Source organism: Lepisma saccharinum, chromosome 16, assembly GCF_977018435.1.
Source record: "Lepisma saccharinum chromosome 16, izLepSacc3.1, whole genome shotgun sequence".
Classification (NCBI taxonomy): Eukaryota; Metazoa; Arthropoda; class Insecta; order Zygentoma; family Lepismatidae; genus Lepisma; species Lepisma saccharinum.
This window is the reverse complement of record NC_139244.1, coordinates 36,560,723-36,586,932: the sequence shown is the minus strand read 5'-3', so window position 1 is coordinate 36,586,932 and position 26,210 is coordinate 36,560,723. Positions and strand designations below refer to the sequence as shown.

At 37.0% G+C, this 26,210-nt stretch overlaps 1 protein-coding gene across 2 annotated transcripts; it reads right to left on the bottom strand.

Moving 5' to 3' along the window:
- Positions 1-7,992: 7,992 nt before the first annotated feature.
- On the bottom strand, positions 7,993-25,860 carry LOC146000402 (uncharacterized). Of its 2 annotated transcripts, none has more exons than XR_014443498.1 (2): positions 16,020-16,490; positions 7,993-8,360 (listed from the first exon to the last, which is right to left on the bottom strand). XR_014443498.1 is itself a non-coding variant. In XM_083137995.1 (2 exons), the coding sequence occupies exons 1-2, from the start codon at positions 25,521-25,523 to the stop codon at positions 8,245-8,247; spliced, it is 426 nt and encodes a 141-aa protein (XP_082994121.1). In that variant the 5' UTR covers positions 25,524-25,860; the 3' UTR covers positions 7,993-8,244. The 2 variants fall into 2 exon arrangements, 1 of the variants encoding a protein (XP_082994121.1); XM_083137995.1 differs by lacking the exon at positions 16,020-16,490 and adding an exon at positions 25,214-25,860.
- Positions 25,861-26,210: the final 350 nt, after the last annotated feature.

The following is a 26,210-nucleotide window of genomic DNA, read 5'->3' as shown; positions in this document are numbered from 1 at the left end:
AGCTAATTTCCTCTTGGGAAATTGAATCAGTAGGTAGTCGCTCTTCAGCTGTAAAATTCCTTAGAGTCGCTTCGTTGGAACATTTTGTAAAGCAAATAGCCTCATCATAGAAACTATTGTTGACATTTATTTCGTTTCTGTCATCACTTGTGTGATTTATCCCTGTTCTTAGATAACAGCAATCCTCTTCCGGCGTTTCATGTTTGTGGGTTATCAAGGTTTTAAGTTCCTCTTTGGCAACAAATCTCTCATTATTTCTGATTTGGAAAATTCGTTGCTTTAGAGATGAACGAAGGGGTTTCTGGAGAAAATCTGATGCCTTTTCTTCACGGAGAAGTTCTCTTGATGTCGTCTGTGACAAGTCACACTGCGTTTGATATGACTGCCTGCATAAACAATAATCAAAGTTCTCCAGTGTTTCTTGTTTATTGAACTTCCAATGCTCGACATGGTCTCCGCAAATATTTTCATGAAATGCATATTTAGTTCCCAAATAATTCTCTCTCGTTGTACAGAACGTTGTACTTTTTTCGTTAAGTTCTTCGAGTGCTTTGGGAATTATAGGAAAAACAGAGCAATTGTACTGAATATGGTGAGAACATAAAGTTTGAGGAACGCATTTGGAATTAGATTCTTCTATAATTTTTCCAGCATCATTCATTTTCCCCACCTTTCGTCTGAGGTTATTAATTTTTCTGCTCAGTCGATTGAATTTCTCTGAAAGATCATCTCTAGCGGGAACTGAAAGAACAAGAAAGGATTTAGGCGCAACTGGCTTCAAAGCAACTCTCGACGACGACTTAGATACACTTAATTCTCGGTCCCCTAAAGAGCTGCATGGCTCCATGCGAATCCACGGGGATGTTCCTCTACGCAGGTTCCAACTCAAACTCTCTGGTCTGAGATCTCCTACAGAATTTCCGTAACTTTCTCCCGTTGAAGGGGGAGGGCTGTCTGAAGAGCTGAAACAGAGAACGGACTCGCTCCTGTTTCTGGAAATTGAGTCCACTTGTAATGTACGATTACCAGCACCGTGGTTTGATGATTTGCCATCAAATTTGATAAAGCTATAAGCTGAATCAGTAATTTTTACAGAAACTTCAGTGCTTTGACTTCCTGTACAAGTGACATGCGTGTCCTCCAGCACACTGTCGCGCCTCTTCTGTACTTCTATCCATGAGCGTTTGCCAAAAACCTTTTTCCAATACCTGTTAATGAGTTGTTCAATTGAAGTCTTTGATGCGTTCACTGCATGTACAAAGCATCCAAAATCGAGCGATTGCCTTCTATGTGGTCCACTTTCTTCATTGTCATCACTTACTGAGGTGTTCATTTTAGTTCTCGACACTTCGATATTTCCTGAACAACTTTGGCTTCTCCTGCCTTTCAAGATTTCCTCTCCTGTATTCTTAGCCACATCTTTCCATATTGTCTCTTCTTTCTTATATTCCACAACATCCTCAGCACACTCTCTTGTTGTTCTGATTTTCCTGTTGTCAGATCCATGAAAACTTTCCTGTATTTCTTCGTTGTTGCTACCAATCTGTAAGCTTTGAAGCCTCTTCAGTGCCTTCACCAATGGTTTCTTATGGCGTTGATTCCATCCCCACCAACGTGCCCGGCGCTTGTCCCAGAGCCTGTCTGTATTTTCATTACAGTCGAACGTTAGACTGTCTAGGTCGTTTAACGTGCATTTATCAAATGCAGAGTCATCAACCATTGCTATTGACGCATCTGGAATTCCTCCAGTAAAGCTGAAAGTGTCACCGAACTCAGATCTCTCAGGAAGTGGAACCAGCTTCAAAAGAAGTGGCTCGTCGAATGGGCATTTAAGGATTTCCTTGACACGCACATCGTCACCTGGACGGTACCACACTTGATGCCAACAGTATACCTGATCCAAATTCATAAAGAATTTAAAGCGAAATGAATGAATGTCTGAAACTGAGTGTCCATTTTGGAAACAAAGTTACTTTTCCTATCATTATCGTTATTTAACGGAATGATTGCAGAATTTTTATATTTTCACCATTTCTGAAGCAAGATATGAAACAAGATATAAAACATCACCACCTGAAACTTAAGCAATCCACAAGGGAATAAATATAATAACACAATCAACACACATATTCTGGAATTCGAAAAATACTATAAGCAAGTTATACACGAATTGTAATTGGTGTATAACTTGCTTCGAATTTATTAGCCAAAACACACACAAATTAATTTGTTTAATATGGAATAAAGAAGAAATCCCTCAACAGTGGAAAGAATCCATAATTGTTCCTGTGTTTAAAAAAGGTGATAAAATGAACTGCAATAATTACCGTGGAATTTCTCTACTCTCAACAACATATAAAATATTATCTAACATTCTTTTAACAAGACTAACCCCATATGCTAATGAAATTATAGGTGATTATCAATGTGGATTTAAACGCAACAGATCAACTACAGATCAAATTTTTCACATCAGACATACACTTGAAAAAAAGTGGGAATATAATCAAAATGTCCATCAGCTATTCATTGATTTAAAAAAAGCATATGATTCAGTCAAAAGAGATAAATTATATAATATATTAGTAGAGTTTGGAATACCTAAGAAGCTTGTTAGTATGATAAAAATATGCACCAGTGAAACAGAAAGTAAAATTCGTGTGGGTATTAATATGTCTGACAAATTTACAATTCATGATGGGTTAAAACAAGGAGATGCATTATCTCCATTGCTCTTTAATTTTGCCTTAGAATATGCTGTAAGGAAGGTAAACGAAACTAAAGAAGGACTAAAATTAAATGGTGTGACTCAGTTGTTAGCATATGCAGATGATGTAGACTTACTGGGGGATGATGTGAATACAATTAAGAATAATGCTAAAATATTTTTCAAAACTGCTAAAGAGATAGGTTTGGAAGTTAACAAAGAGAAAACTAAATATATGCTTACAGGCCGAAACCAAGTGTTAGGTAATAATCAAAATCTAATTATTGATAACAACTCGTTTGAAACAGTTTCCAAATTCAAATACTTAGGAGTAATATTAACAAATGAAAATTATATTAAAGAGGAAATAAAAAGTAGGCTTAATTCAGGAAATGCATGTTACTTCTCTCTTCATAAACTTTTGTCTTCTCGTTTAATATCTAAGAATCTAAAAGTTAAAATATACAAAACCGTAATTTTGCCTGTAGTATTATAAGGGTGTGAAACTTGGTCCCTTACATTGAAAGAGGAACATAAATTGAGAGTATTTGAAAATAAGATCCTTAGGAAAATATTTGGACCTAAAAGGGATGAGGAGACAGGTGAGTGGAGAAGGTTACATAATTTAGAACTACATAATTTGTATTCATGTCCAGACATTATTAGAATAATTAAATCAAGAAGACTTAGGTGGGCAGGCCATGTGGCACGAATGGGAGAGGAAAGAGGAGTTTTCAGGATTCTTGTTGGGAAACCTGATGGTAAGAGACCAGTAGGAAGGCCAAGACGAAGATGGAGGGACAACGTCGAGATGGACGTAAGGGAAATCGGTAGGGATGGAAAAGAGTATATAGATCTTGCTCAAGATAGGGACAGATGGAAGGCCTGTGTTGCTGCAGCCATGAACCTTCGGGTTTAAGAAGGCTAGAGAGTTAGTTAGTTAGTTAGTTAGTTAACTTGCTTCGAATTTATTAGCCAAAACACACATACCAACAGTAAAGTCATCCTCTCAACCATTTCGAACAGAATGTTTTACATATATCTGACATGCAAGATGATGAATGAAATTGTAATAGAAGTGTAAATATTTGATTGATAATTTAGAATGAGTGTCAATGAAGAAAATATAACTGCCAAGTGGCCTTATGTGGCAAATTGCATTTAAATGGTCCTTCTATCTGTAGGCATCATTCAAGTGATCGATATTATATTATATTTTGTTTTGAATCATGTGTGGTATTCAGCAAATTTACTTAACTGAGTTCTCACATCCTTCCGTAATTATTTACTTCCAGCTTTCTTTCCGTTTTGTAAAATGTCATGAAAAATTTAAAAATGTTTCCCTTTCATCCATTCTCGCTTTATTAAAACAATGTAGAAACAAAATAATTCTGTGTTTCTGTGGATTGCCAAATCTATTGTGTGCATACAAATGCTTTATATGTTCACAGCGGAAGTGAACAACAGGAAATTCAATTATCATGCAGAACACAATTTGCCCGGAAAGGTCTATAATTCACATTAAAGTTAGAACGGGAATTTTTTGCAAATGCTCGTGGTGATTGAATATCTGTGGTGCAATAAGATGAAACATTATCCATGTCTGTCTTCTAATTCTTCCAGCCAATCAGAATATACACAATGGACATTTCCACCAATTTTTTTGAAGATCATTTTTAAAATCTACACCACCGACAAATAACCCCTTTCAGGGAAAAATCGAGTTTCTAATTTTTTAGTCTAGCTTCGCGGCCAAAACACCTGCACTTCGCGTTGGCTGCATTTGGTGTTAGGACGTGTATGTGTTTGCTATGAGATAATGGATTGGAAAAGATACGTAACCACTAGAACAGAATATGGTCGTTACCACTAAGCAAGCACTAAATCAGTGCTTTACCACAGTTTTCTCTGCTGAGTTAACATTACAAATAAGATTTTTTGTTGCCTCGTGCCGAAACAAGTTTCTATCTTGTGAGTTACAAGAGCAGAGCAGCCCGAATTTTATAGGTGGTCAGTGTTGTGGATATCACAGAGGAAAATAAAAAATTCACTATTATGCACAAATATGAGTATCAGATGCTCCAATATGATATTTCTCAACGCACGCACGAATGAAAAAAAAAACAAAAAAACAGACGACTTGTTTGTGTGCGATTTACATGGCGAGGCCACATAAGCTACAAGAACAATGAAATTGGTCTGTGAAAGCTATGTAAAATTGCAAGTTACTAAAATACTGTTCCATTTAATTACATTGTAGTGCATTACCATTGGCGTAGCCAGAAATTCTTGTACGGACGAGGGGGTTTACGTTCTGATAAAAGTCAAAAGATTATTAATAATAATGGTGGTTATTATTATTATTGCACAACAATAACTATTATAAACTAATAAAATAAAAGTTTTTATTTCTATAATAATTTTATTACATCCTTCCTTGGGCAGGCTGTTCTATTCGGTCCACCAGATGAGCGAATATGTAGCAACTATTTATTTATTTATTTCCTTTTTTATATTTCTAATACAGTTAGCGTATTGAAATGCAAAATAATATATTTTGTTATTTACATTCACACGCATTTTTCAAGAAAAAATTAAGTTAGGAGTAAATTTTGGTCATATAGTGCGACGTCTCACATAAGAAATCTAATTTTTTGGAATTTTGAAAACTTGAACCACCTATTCCTTGGATTTAATAATAAAAATATGGTTCCTGCATTTTACACAACTTTTTCGATCTCGCGCATTTTTTACTTTGATTATTCTGTTGGAATCATGGGCGTCGAAAGGATGGGAGTCGGACACCCTGATCATTTAGTTAGTATTTGAACAGAATATAGCGACAGTAGAATGTGTATTACATAAAAAAATGGAATCAAGTTTTATCTCCCTGCTCTACCATTTAATCCAAGAAATAAATAGTTCCACAGTTTTCCATATTCCAAAAATAAAATTTTATGGGAGAGGTCACAACATAAACCTTACGAGTAAAATTTTCGCCTACCTTTTACAGCCTTTTCGCGAATGATGTATGCAAAATTTAATAACAAATACAATAACTGAATTTTAATACACTGAGTGAAATGTGAACAAAAAATGTATGAAATAACTTTGTACTAGATATTCACTCATCTGTTTATTTTTATTAGTATATAATTGCAAAATAACAATTTTATTATAAATTTCTATTATTGTTATTAGTATTACTATTCAAGTTTCATCATTTCCCGAGCTCGAGCAAAAAATTCTGGCAACGTCGATGGTTGGAATAATATCTAATTGAAATTTATTTGTTATTATTATTTACAATATAAAAATGATATATTTTCTGTTTTTTTGTAACTTGAAATGAACGATGCCAACTTCTAGGAGCTGGTGAACGGACCGGTTCGAAACCCCGCCCTTCCCGACACTCATTTGCATTACATACATTTATTTTCAGCTACGCAAGAAAAAAGAAAGAAACGCTGGTTTATACTGTCGTGGAAAAAGACATTGACATTTTTCTCCAAGTAAACTTATTGCACTGCAGTAATACCAGCACTACTAATAATAACTGAAAATTAGGAATGATTACTACTGAGAAAAATCTTTCAACAGAATAATATTAAATGATCTTGAATAAGCTGTCGATGAAAGTTAACCCCATGTCAAATTTCCCTTGCAAAACCTAACTCGCTGCTTATCTCTGCTCCATCCAATATCAGTTGTGCAAAATATGGAGCTGCACATGTTAGATTGCCGAAATTGGCTTTCGTACATCTCTCGCATGTCATAATAGAAACGTTAATTTCATTTTGAAATTCACGGAAAATCCTTTTCAATATTCAGCGTTACAAACACGAGGGGCAACGAACGCCTTCGTCCATGGATGTCTAGAGCGCTAAGCAGACGACCGAGTTCATTGCCGAACGAGAATGTCATAACTGGAATATCCAATCAGAGGCCCTTCGGTTTTCGTGACGTATAGCATCAATTTGGCACAATTTCTAAGGCTAATTTCTCCCAAACTATTTCGAATTAACACAAACTATTTTGCACAACGTTAATATAAAATGAATGGCATGCAGTGATACAATTAAAATAATATTTTAGGTTAGAGTGGAAATGTCCATTGGTCATTCAACAGTTATAGGAGATAAAAAATATGCACAAGTGAGAGGTAAATGTGTGTTTCCGTATGAAAAATGTACATACGATGATATCTATATGAATGAATGAGTTTAAATTTTTTGTGGGGGGGGGGGGGTGCGTCGGCACGAATCATAATCAGTTGTGAAGATTTTGAAGTTTGTCCGATGGCAGTAAAATCGGCACATTCAATAAGAATATGTCGAACACTTAAAATAGTATTACAGACACGACACAGAAATTTAGGTCCTCTTTCGTTCTCAGTTTGTCTTGAGTAAGTTTCGATGAGCGAAAATAATGTACGTACCTTTACGTGTTATCAAAAACAAAAAAAAAAATAACGGTAATTTTTCTCGATTTTAGACACAATAGCGAGCTTCCAAAATTATTGTAATTCCTGCTAGTGAATTTTGTTTAATGCCATAGCAACATAATATGTTTTAACAATTAAAGTATTGTCACATGATTCAAACCAACACATTCTGCGTGGTCTAGCAGTTAGTGTTAGATTCCGAATATGTAATCTTTTAGTATTTGCATTCACGACATGCATTCATCTTTGCAATTTCATGTCGCCTTGTCTACTACTCTAGAGTTAATCACCTTAGCAAGTATGAAGGAAGATATTATAAAATTAAAAAAAAATAAGAAAGAATCCATGCTTCGTGTTTACGACCTTTGATTTGGTAGACCAATACACAAACTACAATACTTCACCAGAAAAAAAAAATATTTCGACATAATGCTACCTAGGTATCTTCATCATCATCTATCACAATGGCCAAGTTAATCATAGAGATGGCACCAGGAGAATGAACGTCCCGTGTTTTCCCGTTTCGCCGAATCCCATTTCGTCGGAAGTTGTAAATGGACCTGCACAGAAAAAACGCAACACACTAAAAAAGTTAAGGACTGTCTAATAACTTCCTCAGAAACTGTGTAAAAGGTCCGCGCTTCTAAAAAAGCTATAAAAAGATTTGATAAAGTACTTTCATCATCTCCCAACATCGTTGGGATGGCAATAACTGTCTGAGGAAATAAAAATGGACACATTTGAGAAGAATGTACCGAACACTTAAAAACGTTACAGGTACGATACAGCGGAGAGTCTAGCCCTTGCAGTAAATGGTAAGAACAGTATACAAATTTCAATATAAAATGAATAAATTATTTTATTAACATTTCTCTTGAAGAGTTACATATTGTCGATATATAACACGCTATGAATTAAACAGTATTCTTCTCGAATACACATCTTATGCACATTCATTGTATTAACAGTTATCGAGACGTTAATAAAGTGATAGTACAGGAGTGTTGTTAATGAGTAGATCTGCGATCAAGTCATTAGCTATGTCTGAGAGAACCTTTCGTCTGAGTAAACCACTTCGTAGCATGCAAAGCCCTCATCCTCTTCTTTTGGTCTCGTTTTCCTTGAAGAGCCTGGATTCGTTTCCTGTTTTTCTCTCCAGCTCCATCTTTGAATGGGGTGGAGAAGTCGGTATCTGGACTGGCTGGGAACCTGAGGGATAAGGGAAAACTGTCAAAAAACGATTCTCTGGGATGGTATTGAAGATTCCTCCGAGAGTTTATTTACTCAGATTTGCTTCTGTAATAATTTTATAATCATATACTCAATTCTGTAATTTTGTGTGTCCTATTAATTTTGACATAGTGATGAACCTGGTTGTCATATCGTGTTCATCACTTAAATAAATAAATTATTATTATTATTATTATTATACTTTCTTTACTACGCAGTTGAGGTTCAGTATGAGGCAGCTGTGCAACACTTGTCGAGATGGTATTACATAGGAAGCTGCACGTAAAGCTTTAAGTTACATATAAAATAATGTCTACAGTATACAGAAATATACTTGTAAGTACTACACAGACAAATTTAAGTGAAAATACAAACACTTTAAGTACAAATATAAAATAAAATGAAAATACGGAAGCAACACAAGCCTCACTGAGACGCCAGTGTCTCGTTATTATCCAATAATGCAGTACAGGATGTATTACGAGGAAGAGGGGTTGACACTTGAGTGCCTTCTGAGGACACCTGTTTCATTATTGTGTGTGTGTGTGTGTGGGGGGGGTGATGGTGTGTGTGTGTGTGTGCTTCAAAAGGTATGGAAAAATATAAACTTTGCATTTTTGTTGACCTCATCCTCTCATTTTGTGCAAATGATGTAACATAAATTTGTATAAAGTTTCGGTAAAATAGGTTCATATTTAGAGGTCGCGCAGTCGCATTGAAATTTCGTAATATGCACAAAAATGGGTAGATGTATCCAATATGGCCTACCTAAGGTTTGCGATTTTTTTCTAATGCTGTACAAAGTCAGAAAGGTAAATCTAATCGCAAGATTCAAAAAGAGAGAACATTTCTGAACGTTTACTGAAAAGTAAGTCAGTCCCAAATAATAACATGGGTGCAGTGTAGATTTTGTTAAAAAGTAACGTATATTTTGCTCGTTCACATATAAAATGTGCAACAGAAATTATAAAGATAGTACCACAATGTTATTTTTGCAGGTAGATAAATATAATGATACACTTTACGTTTTATTTACACAACGACAAAATTAAATTACACATATAAATAACATCGCTCACAAACCAATAACTAAGGAAATGACGTGTCACCAGAAGACATGGATTACACATCACAGTCTGGGCAAATGAAAAGTCCTTTATCATCCTTACTGACTCCTATACATAAAAGTAACAAATGTAACATTTGCGCATGTCCTTTACGATATATTCCTATGTAGGCCATATTGAACCCACCTTACATGGTGTTCTTTTTTCCTGTTATAAACAATACTTTAGATAATGTCAAAACTAAGTACATTGTTGTAAAGTACAAATTATGAGCTATCATAATATGTACTAAAGATATAAACACCTATCACTTAGAGGATACAGTAAGTAATAACTTCCATATGTAATATTAGATTACGTAGACCACAATCACGAGGTCCAGCTATTTCGCTTATTTTCCCACAAGCTGCTGCACTATAGGTACAGCCAACAGGTTCAATCACGTCATTCGGACAGCCTAAATGACATACTAACGTCATCTGTTGAAATAACATTGTAACTACTTGTAAACAGCAAATAGGCCATATTAGGTTCAGGTACCTTACGTAATTAATAATAGAGTTACTTTACATCTTTTTGACATCTACAAAAACACAACATATTTAAATTTATATATTATTTACAATAAACTTAATTCAGGTAATACATACCACCTTTTTATCATATCGACCTCAATAAAATAATTTAAAGGTTTAACATACAAATCAGTAATTTTTAATTGATTGATTGTTTTAGTTTATTTTACTTTGCTTTTCTGCCACTTTTTGGATAATAGTAAAGATGAGGATGAGTGATGATATGATGAAATTGATGAAGAAACACTCACAAACACCCAGGCCGGGATTCGAACGCGAGGCCCCTGGTGTCGCAGCGCGCTGTGCTAACCACTTCGCCACAGGTCGCTAATTTTTTATGTAGTTGTATAATGAAGTTTATCTTGCAATGAAAACGAACATAAATTAGGACCTTTTGAAAATAAAATCTCACGGAAGATATTTTGACCTAAAAGAGATGAAATAACAGGTGAGTGGAGACATTTTTTCATCCCCTTACGTTATTAGAATAATTAAATCACCACCAAGATTTCCGGCAGATCATCTAGCAAGCAACCATGGGAGAGAAAAGTTGACAGAATCCTTGTTGGAAAACCTTCCTCACAGTTACTTGACCACCGCACATGCCTCAAATTTACAGTTTGTGTTCCTTCTGCGAGAAATTGAAATTTAATTTCCATTCGCTGGAAATATAAGACAATGAATAATCGGTGAGGGGAATGCCATCATAAGCTGCCGTTGAGACGAAACAGGATCTTGCAAAGTCAAAAAGCGACAGTTCTGACTAATAGGTGCGATGGAACGTTTAAAGCCACGTCTGTTCTGACAACGAAGCTACTGAAATATGAATATGAAAGTGGCACATGATCTCTTGCAACAAGATGAATTCCTTAATCCAGACAACATCGCCACATTGGAAGAAGTTTCTCAAAACGAGCGAAACTCCCTCAAAACTTGACCTCGCCGTGCTCTACCATCTTGTACACTCGTGTGGAGTTTTCTCCAATATGTGGAAAAAGCAAATCCAACTTTATATAATTATTGGAATTATATTAGACGACAAATTGATCTTATGAACCAGTTATAAGGTAGTTTTTTTCCTATGCGCTGTATAATATCTCAGATTTTTATATCTACAATGCTCATCGACAATATTCTCTTTGAAAACAAAATATCAAGGATCATATCCCTACTGTGCAAACAGAAAAGATTAACCTTTACTTTTCAGTTCAAACGGGGATGTATTAAGTATACACGCTCGCTCAGTACTCATACCCATGTATCTAAAATACTGCGCTATTTCTCTGCCGACTGACCTACCGAGCCAACCATGCTTTTCGCAACAGTTATTTTACGTATTTTACGTTTCACTTTTTGGAGAAATTAGATACATTCCTGAGGCAAAACATAGCATGCTGCAGTAATTAAAATTATCACGGTAGTGGATATAGGAGGAAAAGTAGCAGCAAACGAATGTAATGCATTATTATACTCACATAATGTAATTGTAATTAATTTCAAAATATTATTTAACAGCAAAGACTCCAATAGCATAGTGGGAAGCGACTCAGTTTTCTCAATTCACTAAAATAGTGAGCGTTTAAAAATGCAGTAAATAATCTTTCCGTAATAGTTATAACAAGTCGATTGTTCATTAAATATGAATTACAGTCAGTCCCACAGAACTACTTTGCCTGTGTGTTAAAAATCAATGGAAATGTTTTAAACGAAATGACGATTGATTTTAAGAAACGGGAAAAAACGATAGGTAGACGATGAATATAAAAATATGACATTTATAAGCCAAAAGAGTAATAATATCGACCACATACGATATACTGGCCCTATGGAGCATGTAATCAAGAAGTTTTGGATTCTAGTGCCGAAAGAGGCATATTTCTATGTCAAATTCAGATTATTTTATCTGTGCACACAATTGTCTTCATCCAACATCATCTAAGCTTTGAGCCAATGCAAATAAACATAAATATTGATGACAGACTAACCTTCTATAGAAATATATATTTTATATAAAAGTCCGTTTGCTGTTACAAGAATCTGTGCATATACAAGGAATATCTGCAGAATAATATGATAAGCTGTTTTCTGAGGTATCATCGCTCCGAAGAGAGTCTTCGAAGAGAAAAAAACGTGACGAGAATGTAAAAAAAGTGTCGATGTTCTACGTAACAGACATTATTCATGAACTCGAGCTTAACATTGCGAAACAGTGCTCTCCATTATGTGACTATGTGAAATAGTTACGTGATTTTTAGACTTGTTTCAGGTATTAGTCCATATCAATTGCATGCTTTAAAATTTGGTTTAAAATTTTTGATAGTTACGAAAATACCTGGACTACTGTTTAAGAGTGAGAACATATAAAATATCACGAAAAATAAGTGACTTGAATTATTCTTTTAAGTCCACTTTATGCACAGATAGGCTTATGGACCTATAGTTTAAAGTGGGATCCGAACCACTATAGACCTCCACCGCATATCGAACCCGGGCCCCCTTGATTACAAGGAAACGACGTTACCACTACGCCACTGGGGAGTGGGGCGAAAAATAAATGACATTCAGACTTGGAGACGCACATAAATTTAGTGCATACGTCTAACACAATGGAATGAATGATTTGCTTTAATTTACTGACACTCAGAAACATCCATGGGAAGGCCAGGATTCGAACCCGGGAACCCTGGCGTCATAGCGCGATGTGCTGAACACTCATTTTATATATTTTAAATTTTTTAAAAGTAGGCTAACACCCCTACGCGCTGGTATCACCATTCATTCACCATTTTCTCAACTTTTACACTTAACAATTTTTAATATATTCTCAGTTTTTCTCATTTGGGCAAACACAAACATCCATGTCCTAGCCTGAAGTCGAACCCGGGACCTCTGGTTTCGTAGCGCGCTGCGCTGACCACTCCGCCACGGAGGCCGACAAACTCCGCCACGAGGCCCGGCTCTAACACAGTGGAAAATGTAAACTGAGAATACGAAGCACGTTCGCAACAAGCAGCCGGAGCGAGGTGCTGAACACGTCACTTCCAAACTGAGATCACCTTCCCCAATTATGTGTCGCGGAATGCGCTTCTCCATGCTATTTAGTGTCAGATAACTGCGTCCCGCCAGTGAAATATATGTTAGTTGTGCTAAAGCTTTCGATGGTAATAAAAATCGCTTTCGAAGATATCCTTCACGAAAAGGTCAGAGTTATCCACAACAAATATAAGCGCAATTAGGAGTTCTGTATTTTAATTTCGTATTGAAAATAACAATATAGGACGAAATTCAGTGGACTGCTAAATTAAGGGCAGGGAGCTGCGGGATTGAAGACCGCTGTTCTACGAGACTGTCAGAATCACTCCACAAATATAGCTTTTTCCATTAATTCACTTACCGCCTTTAAAGAGAACCAAATCTAAATACAATATTGTAAAAACTAACAAATTGAGAGGTGGTGCTTGACCGAGAGGTTGCTTGAGTCTTGTGCGAGAAGCGAGACCCTGAAGGGATTCTCTCAGGTGCAGCTGGCACATCCAACGGCTAAAGAAATAGTAGGCGAATTGTCCACTACCGTTTTTATTCATTCTCTTTTTCACATTGTGATTATCATATAATTGATTAATTGAAATAAAAACGTCAATTGACATAATGCTACACCTGCTTTGCATCAAAAGATTTTCACTCCTTAAAGCAACACAGGAATTGGAATATAAAAAATAATGAAAATAGTGATGGACAATTTGCCTACTATTATCTGTACTAAAGCGCTGCCTACAATGTGCGGCTTACACTTATCGCACAACACTTTAGCACTGACGTCACGGGAGAAGGTTTTTTTTTAAAATTTTAGGATACATGCCTACATTGTTAGGCTAGGCTAGCTAGGTTTAGTTCTCTTAGCCTAAATAATATTTTTTAATTGTATTTAATGCTAATGGAATTTAACCTAACAGGCCTAACCTAACCTCGTAGGCACTCCTCGTCTGACGTCAGAACACAAGGTTGCAGAAATGTAGTGCGAACGAGCAGACTCACAATGTGCATTCGAGAAAACAAACAGCACCTGGGGAAGCCACACACGAGCTGCTTAGCCAGAAGCCAGGAAGAACTTTCCGGCAGATGACGTAACGAGTCTGTAGCTCCTTGTTTTGTAACAGGCGGCCGTCAAACTGGAATTTGCAGGGCAATTTTGTTAGCTGATGTGATTTTGGTTGTTTTACTTAGCCCTTCTACCTCTCTTGGTTGATTGCAGCAACGTTTTTGAATAATTAACTGATTTGATTTGATTTGCTTTATTTTACTTCGTTTTTTGTGCCACTTCTGGCTAATTTGCGAAGTGATGATATGATAAAATTGATGAATAGACACTCACAAACATCCAAGCCCAGGCCGGGATTCGAACCCGAGATTCCTGGCGTTGTAGCGCGATGTGTTAACCACTCCGCCACGGGGGCCGGCAATAATTAACTGATGAAATGCATGATGTTACAAACTCATACATCCTAGCTCCCCCTGGTTTTGTTGATACATTCCTTCCCATTTCACGCTTTACGGTCAAACAATTTTCTTCTAGCGCTCGTGTAAAGAGCCGCAAGTTTTACAAGTTTTGAAGGTCACATTTACAGCAGCACACACGTATCTCTTTCTGTTTTACTGAATAACAACGACATGAATAATGATAGTACTAAATGATGTAATAAAGCTAACACGGTAACCCTGGATTTCATCAATGTAAGAAAAACATCTGGTGTTCGAAATATCGCTGATATATTAGCCTAATTCATTGACAATTGTGTGATTATAATCTTTTCTGCCTTCATATCAACAGCTAATATAGGACATTACCACGGACTTTCTATACAATTACAAACACGCGTATATAATAATCAAACGTAAAATTTTCCGATATAGTACCATCGTGATTCTTTGTGTGGAAGTCAAGAGGCACCAAATTTGAGGGTGTGCTGCCTTCCACTCTCTTGAATAAACTGAGAAAAGATGATAAGAAAAGGTTAGACCGTGGCAGGGAAACTTGTCCCAGGTAGTATATTCGCTTTAGTGTTGAACAAATTCGCAGTTCAAATAGAAGTAAAGAACGGGAGATATTCTTTTTATTTCCTCAAAACCCAGAGAAGTGATTTGCAGATTTTGCAAGATTTTTATTTATTTATTTATTTCAGAAATTGAACGCATTGAACATTGCTATGTCAATGTCAATAGGAAGACAGCGTCCAAGCTCCGCCACATCATAGTCACCTTGTATATAACCTTACACTGGTCTCCATTTTTACATTGCCTGACGATGATAGCAATGTATGCGTTCGAAACGTTGGAAACTAACGCCCATTTAACCTTGCTGGTAACCCAAGAACACCTGTTCGAATCACGTCGCCAGGAAAGATATAATTCCTAAGTTTCAAGTGATTATAAATTGAAACAGCCAGGAAAGATACAATTTCTAAGTTTCAAGTGATTATAATTTGAAACAGTAGTACGTACATGCAGCTTCCATCCGAGTTTTATATTTTCAGTTTACATTAAAAAAAATCAGCTAATAGCACCAGTAACGGTCTCTCGTTTGAAATTATCATGTCTTTTTAAAAAAGAAAAATGCTCACCCATACACTGTGACAGCACCTGTTAGGAATGAACCATCTCTTACGTATTGTTTATTATGAATACTCAAACTCAAAAGTAGAAAAAAAAATTCTGCCATCAGCTTATAGAAAATATATTAGCAGGTGAAATAGAAAAACAAACCTTGAAAAGTTGAATACAAGAAGAGTTCCTCAGTACAACAGAAGAATCATAAGAATCGGTTTGTGGGCGTTTAACGGACGTATAAAGATGACTTTTTAGCATGTTTCACATATTGTATTTTATCTTTAATCTTGAAAGATACTGTCAAAAGATTTAGTATTGTTTAGAAAGAGATTTAATTAGACGTGGTTTGCTGTAGTAATGAGATTGCTAACAAAAATTGTAGAAACACTTACAGTTCGCTCAGTACGCAGTTGCGTTGGGGCAGGAACAGCGTGTTGCGGACCCCTTCACAGCCGTCACGTTGTTAGCGTGGCTGCCTCTCGCTTCCCAGAGGAATACGTAATACAGAGAAAGGATTATCGCCGCGAGCGAAACAGAAAAAACGTAAACGATCACGGTGAGCAAACGCACTATTTTCTTATGTTGCCCGTCCTGCGTTTTCTCTTTCGACTGCTCCGAGGCGAATTTTGCGTCGTTGCGTCTCTGCTGGTCCAAGAGACTTCCCGATATCGCGCTCATGGTGATTCTGGGCCGCATGACTCACCCCTTCCACTGCTCCCGACAACTTCTAAAATACATCGGGCGACGCCTGCGTGCGACTGCTGGAAGCTCTTGAGAAAATAATCCATTCCAGATTTCGGGAACGCGGCCAACTGTTTCGCGTACCGCTGATAGTGAGATTTTCACGGAAGTTGTGAAGGCAATTGACAGATGGCACTAGTCAACGCCACTTAAGTGGTCTTTGAGGAAAACTTCGTGAATTCCATGCTTTTACTTCTCACGATGTCACGTACAGTCTCTTATTTCCACAGTGGTATTTGCAGGACAGAACACATCGACTTTAGACACGTTTACACCGAATGTTACCCACGCCCGTAATTGATCTCCAGGAGGTGCTCACGGGTTATCAGCGGGGGCTTTGTAAACCAAGTCCATTTTTCAAAAGTTTAACAGTGTTAAATGAAGATATATTATGTGTTATTTATGGGGGGAGGGGAATCATTAAGTTACATCAAATTTAGAAATATACAAAAACTACATTTTTCTGTATCTTTTAAAACATCGCTTGAAGTGTTAATTGACTGCTACTGATATCATCCCTTACTACACACTACATACTACTTTTGATGATACAGATATTTATATCACACAAGAAAAAATGCACAATATTCAATCATAGTGACTACAGTAGCCCACATTCCACCCCCGGCCAAAGCAGTGAAACTCCCTTTCGTTCCCAAAACTTGGGATCTGTTGACCTTTGACGCAGATGACATCAAAGTCACAGATTTTTGTCTAAACGGGAGGTCGCAACAGGGGCAGCGAAGTACAGGTAATAGCTGCTGTTTATGTTCTCTGAATTTATCCTTCAACATGTTGTGAGTAAAATAATATATGCTGTCTACATTTTTACTCTTCACTGCAAACAAATTATACAAAATAGTTTTACCTAATGTCAGGGGGTTGACGACAATGCCAGGGGGGGCTCAGCCCCCCTGGCCCCTGCCTGGCTACGGGCCTGATGTTACCAACACATGTTATCAACTTTTTGTTACCAACGTGGTTAACAATAGACGTTGTCAACAAATGTTGGTAACCAGAACACTAGTTTGACTTTATTTTTGTTATTAACTTTTGTTAACATTTTGGCTGCTGACCTAAGTTGGCTGCAAGATGCCGACTGTTGAGGAAGTTGTACTCTCTGTGGCATTATGTGTCATTTTGGCGCAAGAGAAAAGATCAAGAAGATTCTGGGTGAGACCTTCAGTGCGGGCAAGAGTTAATTATAGCGTAAGTGACCTGTTGGTTTTCGTCTTTAAATTGTGGACAAGTTCGGTCCCAGGCTTCTCGCGGAGCAATTCAACTAAGTTCAGCACTTGATTCTTTGACCACTCCATCTTACTCAAACTATTTTCCATTATAAATGAATTACAGAACAAAACACACCTTGCACGAAACGATGCCCTCGCACACGCTGACTGGCTGTCACTGGCGTGATGGTGGGAAGCGGGGGAAATGTTGCTAACATCGAAGAGGCTCTGTTAACATATGTTGGTAACAAATGTTCCTAACATTCTTTGATCTTTACCGACTTCTTGTGGATAACAAAATTTCTGTGGCCAACACAGGAAATCTGTTGCTAACATGAGATGTTGATAACAAATGCGTTTTTCGAACTGTTACCAACATTTGTTGGTAACGTGTTAGCAACACCGGTGTAAACGCGGCTTTAGTAAGGCGTGTCACTTTCTGCACATCTCCTTCCACTAAATGTCTAGGCTTACCATATTTTTTTGGGGTCCAACCCAGGACATATTCGCGATCAACTCGTTACTGCTGAATTTCAGGGTTTTTTTTACAAAAATAAATTGAAATTACTTAAAAGCCTTAACATTTTATTGGAACATTAAACTATAAATTGTACAATAAAAAATATTAACATTATTTTCTAAAATCAATCAATTAATTTTCAAATGTTTAATTGAATAATACATTTTCTGATGTTTAGGATACCTCTCAGTTGAACTTTTCACTAGACATGACTTTTTTCATAAATGGCTAGTTTGTTTAAATAACACCATAAAAACAACATGAAAGTTCTGAATTAATTTTAACATTCAGCAGATATGAAAAACTAAATATGCTGACCAAAGGAGTAATTTATTTTATTAAAAACATAAACTAAGCGTAACGTTTCAACCTTCTAGCAAGGTCTTCTTCAGACTCTGTATCAAGTACAAATGTAACAAGATACAAAAACAGGGCATCTTGTTACATTTGTACTTGATACAGAGTCTGAAGAAGACCTTGCTAGAAGGTTGAAACGTTACGCTTAGTTTATGTTTTTAATAAAATAAATTACTGCCTTGGTCAGCATATTTAGTTTTTCATATCATGGAAACAAGGCTTAATGGTGTTATAATTCAGCAGATGTTTAACAGTGGATACTAGAAGTCTATTTCTTTCTGCTGACCAAATATTCCCCATAATTGAAAATACTCTCTGAACTGGAGCAGATGTTCCAGGCAAAGACATAGCAAACTCAACCATTTTAGAAATGTTGGTACATGAAATATCAGTCTTTTAAAACAGCTTAAAAATTGGTCGTGAATATTCAATACCGGTAGCTATTTTCATGTTGAGATTCTCTAAATCCCAGACATTTTGCAATCCCGGACAGCACTAAAAAACCAGGACTGTGGTGGGCTAATCCCGGACGTATGGTAAGCCTATAAATGTCGCCAGAATTTTTTGGAGAATAAATTGAATAAGGGTTCCAGATTGAATACCCGGTGAAGGCAGATGGTTCGTATCCCATTAAATTGTAGATGAAGTCCGGATTAACCTATCTGTGAATAAAGTAGACTTAAAAAGTACAAAAAAGTTAAAATTGAATTGAATAATAGAAATAATAATGTTTATTATAAATTAATAATAACTCATTATATATTTATTGTCGCCTTGTAATCAAGGGGTTCCAGGTTCGATTCCTGGTGGAGGCACATAGTGGTTCGGATCTTACTTTAAGCTGTAGGTCTAGTCCCGATTAGCCTTACTGTGCATAAAGTGGACTTAAAACACCAACTCAACTCAACTCAACTCATTATGTCTGTATATTGTGATTTTATATTCTTAGGAGACTTCTACTTATTACGATACGTGACTGCTTATCCAAATCTTCTATAGTATGTTACATTTCATACAGTCAATATATAGGGTGTTCCGCATAGGACGCCGAATTAGAAAATTAAATATAAATATGGAAAATAGTTATATTTCACATATATGTAAGGAGTAACATCTCCCATTTACGTATGAAAGACAATGTCAGGCATATGTCCACCCCTACTGAGTCTGCATGCATTTATACGCTACACAAAATTATTGATAACACTCTCACAAGATGTCTGTCCCAAAGCCTCCAATCACCCGTATGATTTCCGCCTCCAGTTCTAAAAGGGTTCGTGGTTTGTTGGCGTACACCTGTGATTTCACAAACCCCCATAAGAAGAAATCACAGGGTGTAAGATCACACTTCACCTGCCAAAACCCACACCACACAGTCGTTCTCAGCGGATGGATGGATTTCACGCTCCTGGATTATTCGAGGATTTTCGGAAGGAAACCACAACAAACGAGTCAAAACAATTGAGGCTACATTAATCAGCATGACAACAGATGCCAACATTGGTAAGAAGAGGTCTGCCAACCTCGAAACAAAACAATAGAACTCTATTCAAATTCCGCGTCCTATACGGAGAATCTAGAACGTTTTCCTGGGAGAGGCACAGAAGATGCTGCAAGCATATGATAAGAAGTATCACTGGCAATATAATGTGTAGATTTTTTCGACATTGTAATTGTCTTGATATATATTTATATCTATATACATATAATATTCACATCAAGACAATTACAAGGGTTCGTTTTAAATCGAATCCAATTTGTGGTCAGATAAACTAATCGGGACTTCACCTTCAAAATGGAATCCGAACTACTGTGAAAAGTACCTACACAAGGAAATAAAGCCAAGAACGCTTTGATTTTGATTATAATGTGATCTGATAACATTAGTAGAATTTTATGAAATAGAAGTACATGTATGTTATTTGTATTAAAATGATTAAGGCATAATCTTGAGAATTCTTTTCCTCAAATGAAACTGTAACAAACGTGGGGAAAATTTGACCTAGAATACTTTCATTTTACACCATAAGTTAACCAATTAATAAGCGAGTCCCGGATTCGATTTCCAGTGTCCCTATTGAAGTGGCTTGTAAACTTAGTCTCCAATTATGTATTTGTACTAAACTTTGTTATTATTTTACTATTTGGATAAGGATTGCTAGAACATTTTTTGTTGTTGTAATATACTATGAATACTTTACTTAATTATCCATTCGCTAAATCCGCCAATGGGGAAGACTAGTGTCTTCCGCAGTCGCCCTGGCTTATTAGACTTTCTTATCTTAACGCATATAATCCGTTATTCATCTGATTCCTTGGATATGTTTTTCTCCAAACGATACATCTTATTCCTCCAGCAAGAGTAAACAGATTTTACTATAATTCTATGACGGGAGCAGAGTCCCTTCTAATTGTTAATCGAAAAATCGATGCAACTTAGTGAATTCAGCCGAAAAGATTCTATGAATTTTGACATCAATATCTATTGATTAATGAATTAGAGCACCGATATAATTACCCTAAAGTGCTCCTACAAAAAGAACTTCTAAATGTTACTTTCACAAAATGCTGAGACCGTGATAGATGAAAATTTACTTAAGTACCATTATCAACAAAGTTGTTGGGGAATACTAGATTCAACTAGATATACAGGGTGAACAGAAACTATAGGGACAAACTTGAGGAGGTGATTCCTGATAAGTAAAGGAACAAAAAAGTTCATATCAACATATGTCCGGAAACGCATATTTACCAAGGTACGAGGGCGGGCTGAAAAGTAATGCCTCCTATTTTTTTTGTGATGGCGTAAAGACATTTTGGATTTTAAGCAACCATGCATTATACTCTTCAGACTTTCCCCCTTCTCCATTCCAAGTTCAAACTTCTATCACCAGGGGTTGCTGAACTAGAGCGAGGAAAATGGCAGCATGTAACCATCTATGTCGGTGCACCTGAAACTGCGTGTGGTGACCAAGTTTCTAACTGCAGAAATTGTGTCCCCCAATTAACATTCATCAGATAATGAAGGCTTTTTATGGCTATGAATGTGTAACGTCAGTAATGTATGATGTTGGGCTGTTCATGCTCACAATGAAAACCCCTGCTGAGGAACTCTCAAGAAGTTCTTTGTCACACACGTTGAGAGTTCCTCGGCAGAGGTTTTCATTGTGACCATGAACAGCCCAACATCATACATTACTGACGTTACACATTCATAGCCATAAAAAGCCTTCATTATCTGATGAATGTCAATTGGGGGACACAATTTCTGCAGTTAGAAACTTGGTCACCACACGCAGTTTCAGGTGCACCGACATAGATGGTTACATGGTGCCATTTTCCTCGCTCTAGTTCAGCAACCCCTGGTGATAGAAGTTTGAACTTGGAATGGAGAAGGGGGAAAGTCTGAAGAGTATAATGCATGGTTGCTTAAAATCCAAAATGTCTTTACGCCATCACAAAAAAAATAGGAGGCATTACTTTTCAGCCCGCCCTCGTACCTTGGTAAATATGCGTTTCCGGACATATGTTGATATGAACTTTTTTGTTCCTTTACTTATCAGGAATCACCTCCTCAAGTTTGTCCCTATAGTTTCTGTTCACCCTGTATAGTTAAAAAATGGTACGAAAAAAAATCTTATATTTACAATTTTTTCATATGACATATTTATGTGCAAATAATAATTATTAAATATTTTACATTCGTACAATATATATATATATATATATATATATATATATATATATATATATATATATACACGTATATAATATGTGTATATATAATTGCGACGTTAGAAACGTGCTGCCATCTTTTGATGCTCTTGAAAAACTACGGACCTCTGATATCGCTGCTGCTGCTTCGTTCTGACCTACCATCTGCTCTTGTACATGGACGATGCTTTGTCAGGGACGTAGGCATAAGCGGAAAATATATTTTGCTGGGAGAGGCACAGGCCCGTAGCCAGGCAGGGGCCAGGGGGGCTGAGCCCCCCATGGAACTACCGTTAGCCCCCCTGGCACTGAGGTCGGCCCCCTTGACATTAGGTAAAACTATTTTGTGTAATTTGTTTGCACTGAAAAGTGAAAATGTAGATAATAGATATTATTTTACTCAAAACTTTGGTGAAGGATAAATTCAGGGACCATGAACAGCAGCTATTACATTCGTTCATCTTATTTATAAGAAGAAGTCTTAAGTAGTGGCAAGTATTTAGGAGATTCTCTTCTCTAGACTTCAGAAAGTTTAATCACAGGGGAACTTCTTTATCTGTACCTTTGGGGTGCAGGGGGTGATTCTTCCACGTAGTACACCCAATTGTCAACCTCACTTCCACGTAGTACACCCTGGACTGCTTTTTGTAGACTAACGAGGCTCTGGTGACAGGCCCTATAGCAAGTATAGTTCTGTATGTTGTCCTGTTTGTTGTCCTTATCTGTGCCGAGTGCTCCTTTACAGCCTCAGCTTTTAGCAGGTGAAAATATTTTAATGTTTTAGTTATGTGACACTATAGTTTTGTTATATGTTATGGTAAGGGGTTGGACTCCGCATAACGTGACGGATGCAAAATAGCTCAAGTACTGACGCACCCAAAATTTTAAATTCAAATTCAATCAAATAATCTGTACCTTCGTTGACGCTGTTGCGACCTCCCAATTATACAGAAATCTGTGACTTTGATGTCATTATGCAAATTCCCTCCCAAGTTTTGGGAACGAAGGGGTGTCTTATTGTTTCGGCTGGGGAGTGGAATGTACGGTAGGCACTATGATTGAATATTGTCATTTTTTTCTTGTATAATATAAATATCTGTATCATCAAACGTAGTATGGGATGATTTCAGTAGCAGCCAATTAACACCTCAAGCGATATTTTAAAAGATATAGAAAAATGTAACATTTGTGTGATATTTCTAAACTTTATGTAACTTAATGACCCCCCTCCCCCCACACAATTTACCTTTCATTTAACACTGTTAAACGTTTGAAAAATGGACTTGATTTACAAAGCCCCCCCCTGATAACCCGTGAGCCCCCCCTGGAGATCAATTCTGGCTATGAGCCTGGAGGGGCAAAGAATATGTTGTAATTAGGTGATAAGAAAATATGTGCAGATATTTCGAAATATTAAAAACACATTAATTGTGCCTCTATGAGCAAGAATTTGAAACTTAGAAGATACTCCTAGCACTGAAATGTTGATACTTCACAGCTCTAACTTATATATAAAGTTCAATTTTCATTAAAAGTGGAGTTATGCCACTTGTGCTCTGAATCTCTCATATTACGAGCGAAAAATGTTAGAGCAAACTTTTTCCAGATAGTAAAAGAATTAAAAAGATTTAGCACAAATACATTAACAGGGACTAGATTTACTAGACATTTAAATAAGTCGATATCGAAAATTGAATCCGGGGCTTGTTAGCTACAATGCAATGATGCTATACTGGAGCCAGGCTAACAAACCGTGCGGGAACCGCCTGTATTGCAGTCACCCGCTGTTGCTGCGTTTCCCTACGAAGATACTTGCGGTCAAACATCAAATTAGGCCTACCGCTGTATCCTGTTTGGGCAATAAGCGGCAACCTTAGAATCCCACTTCTCGAAGCAGACAGTAGAGAAACAGGATTTTGTCGAAATAACCGCTCTGCGCTCTGAATGGCGGCCGGGAGATAGCGTGGTTGAACTTCTAAGTGATAGACACAAAGCAAGAGCATTCCAGGTCAAATATTTCCAATGCTTGTGTCAGTCTCGCATAAGGAAATGGATTTTCAAGTTAACTCCTAGACTTTTATAAACAGGACAAATAGTGCGTTTTTAATAACATCGACGACGACCGAGACACGTTTCTAGAACGGGACTGTCTCAGTCAAAACGGGACGTACGGTCACCCTGTCCCTATTTATAATCAAAGGGTGCTTGGGTTAGTTTTCTGTACATTGTACAGTGCTTCGGATTGCACTTGGAAGGTACATCACTCTGTAGCCTTCTCAAACCCGAAGGTTCATGGCTGCAGCAACAAAAGCCTTCCCATCTGTCCCTATCCTGGGCAAGATCAATCCAATCTTTTCCATCATTACCGATTTCCTCTATGCAAATACAATCAATATCTACAGATCTTTCTGAGATTTTAACCCCTTGTAACTTCACCTACATTTGCTAAGTTAAGTTCCTCAATGCAAATAATTATATCTTGTAATACCGAGTGAAATTTGTTTTTGGTCTACGTGGCAACTTCAGGATTAAGAGCAAGGCATAGCACAACATGAAAAGGGGAATTAGCCTATCTGTGCATAAAGTTGACCTAAGACAACAATTCATTTAAATTCAATGAACAGGGTTAGGAATATGGAAAAAAAAGATATTCTCATTTCATCACGTAGAATACTTTTTGTGTAAAACCTCTTCCCGCATCTGCAGCGGTTAAAAAATTATGAATCGTAAACCAGAGTTGGTTGACTTTTTTTTATACGGTAACTGTAACACAGCTTTAATTTCAGGGGACTTTGAGTGTAATCTCTCGGTAACCGAGTTCAACATTTCTGTCAAATTTGTTGCTTGTTTTAATTGTTATTGTTAAAATCCAAACTTTACTGTAGTAAATGAATAGTCCTCTAAAATTAAGAACTTATAATGACAGTCTAGATGAGACTCGGTGCATAATGTGGGCTTTTAAATAATGATACTTTATAATATATCACTTCTACCTGAAACATAACTGTCGGAAATTTAATCTTACCTACGGTAGTAACTGGGGAGGAAGTTTCGACCTTGGCATGTTCACACAGAACTTGTGGTGCAGGATTCTCCACAACTACATACTGTTGAGTGGGGATTTTCGGATCCCATAGAAACACATAGTACAGCGACAACATGATGGCAGCGAGAGAAACTGAAAACACGTAAGCCATGACTGTGAGCAAACGAATGATTTTCTTGTTTTGCTTCGGTTCGTACATTTTATCCTTGGACTCTTCACCTGCGAACTTTACGTCATTCTGTTGTTGTTGTTGTTGCTGTTGTTCTCCCGGCGCTGTTCTCCCACTCATCTTGTGGCCGCGCCGAAGGGTCTGTGCTAGGGCACCCACGGCTGGTAAACGCCTTAAATTACAAACTTACGCGACACCATTGCTTCAAAAACAACACTTCGAAGGAAACAGGTAAATCGCGTTGCCACGACCAGAAATACGCATTCACTTATGACCTACGACACCGATGCGCATGCTCACGTCGTTGTTCACCTGTTTCTTCTTTTCTATGTACTTTTCTTGTCTCTTCAGTGCTTATTATCTATCCTATCTCAACTCCCCGGTTACGTTTCGATATTAAAACACCAATAATCAATTTCTGGCTATCCACGGAACATGACATCGACTGATTCTTGTAGAAGTTAACTTACGAGTGATTCCAATGATGGCGCCACTGTTCTGCACCGATCAATACTTGGTTGCTGGAATGTTCCAGTTCTCCAGACCCCATCAGCAATAGTGTAGGATAAAGGGGATTATGCAGCAAACTGACGAAAAAAGGTTTACTGCAATTAAGCAATCATTTCTGATATATTGCAATTATAAGTGTGCAAGGGGAAGCAGTGCGCTCGTTTAACTGTAAAAAGGCAGTCAAAGAAGTAGGGAATAGAGAAAAAGAAATATCACTTTGCGTGCCGCTATAAGGCTTATTCCACATCAAATCACTCAGCAAAATTTCAGATATAACTCCCACCGATTCAGATTTCA

Bases quoted from the DNA above. Each gene is read 5' to 3' on its own strand.
- LOC146000402 (XM_083137995.1), bottom strand. From the start codon at position 25,523: ATGAGTGGGAGAACAGCGCCGGGAGAACAACAGCAACAACAACAACAA. The intron at 8,361-25,213 runs GTAAGATTAAAT...CTTATCCCTCAG, and splicing joins CTCCCCAGTTACTACCGTAG to GTTCCCAGCCAGTCCAGATA.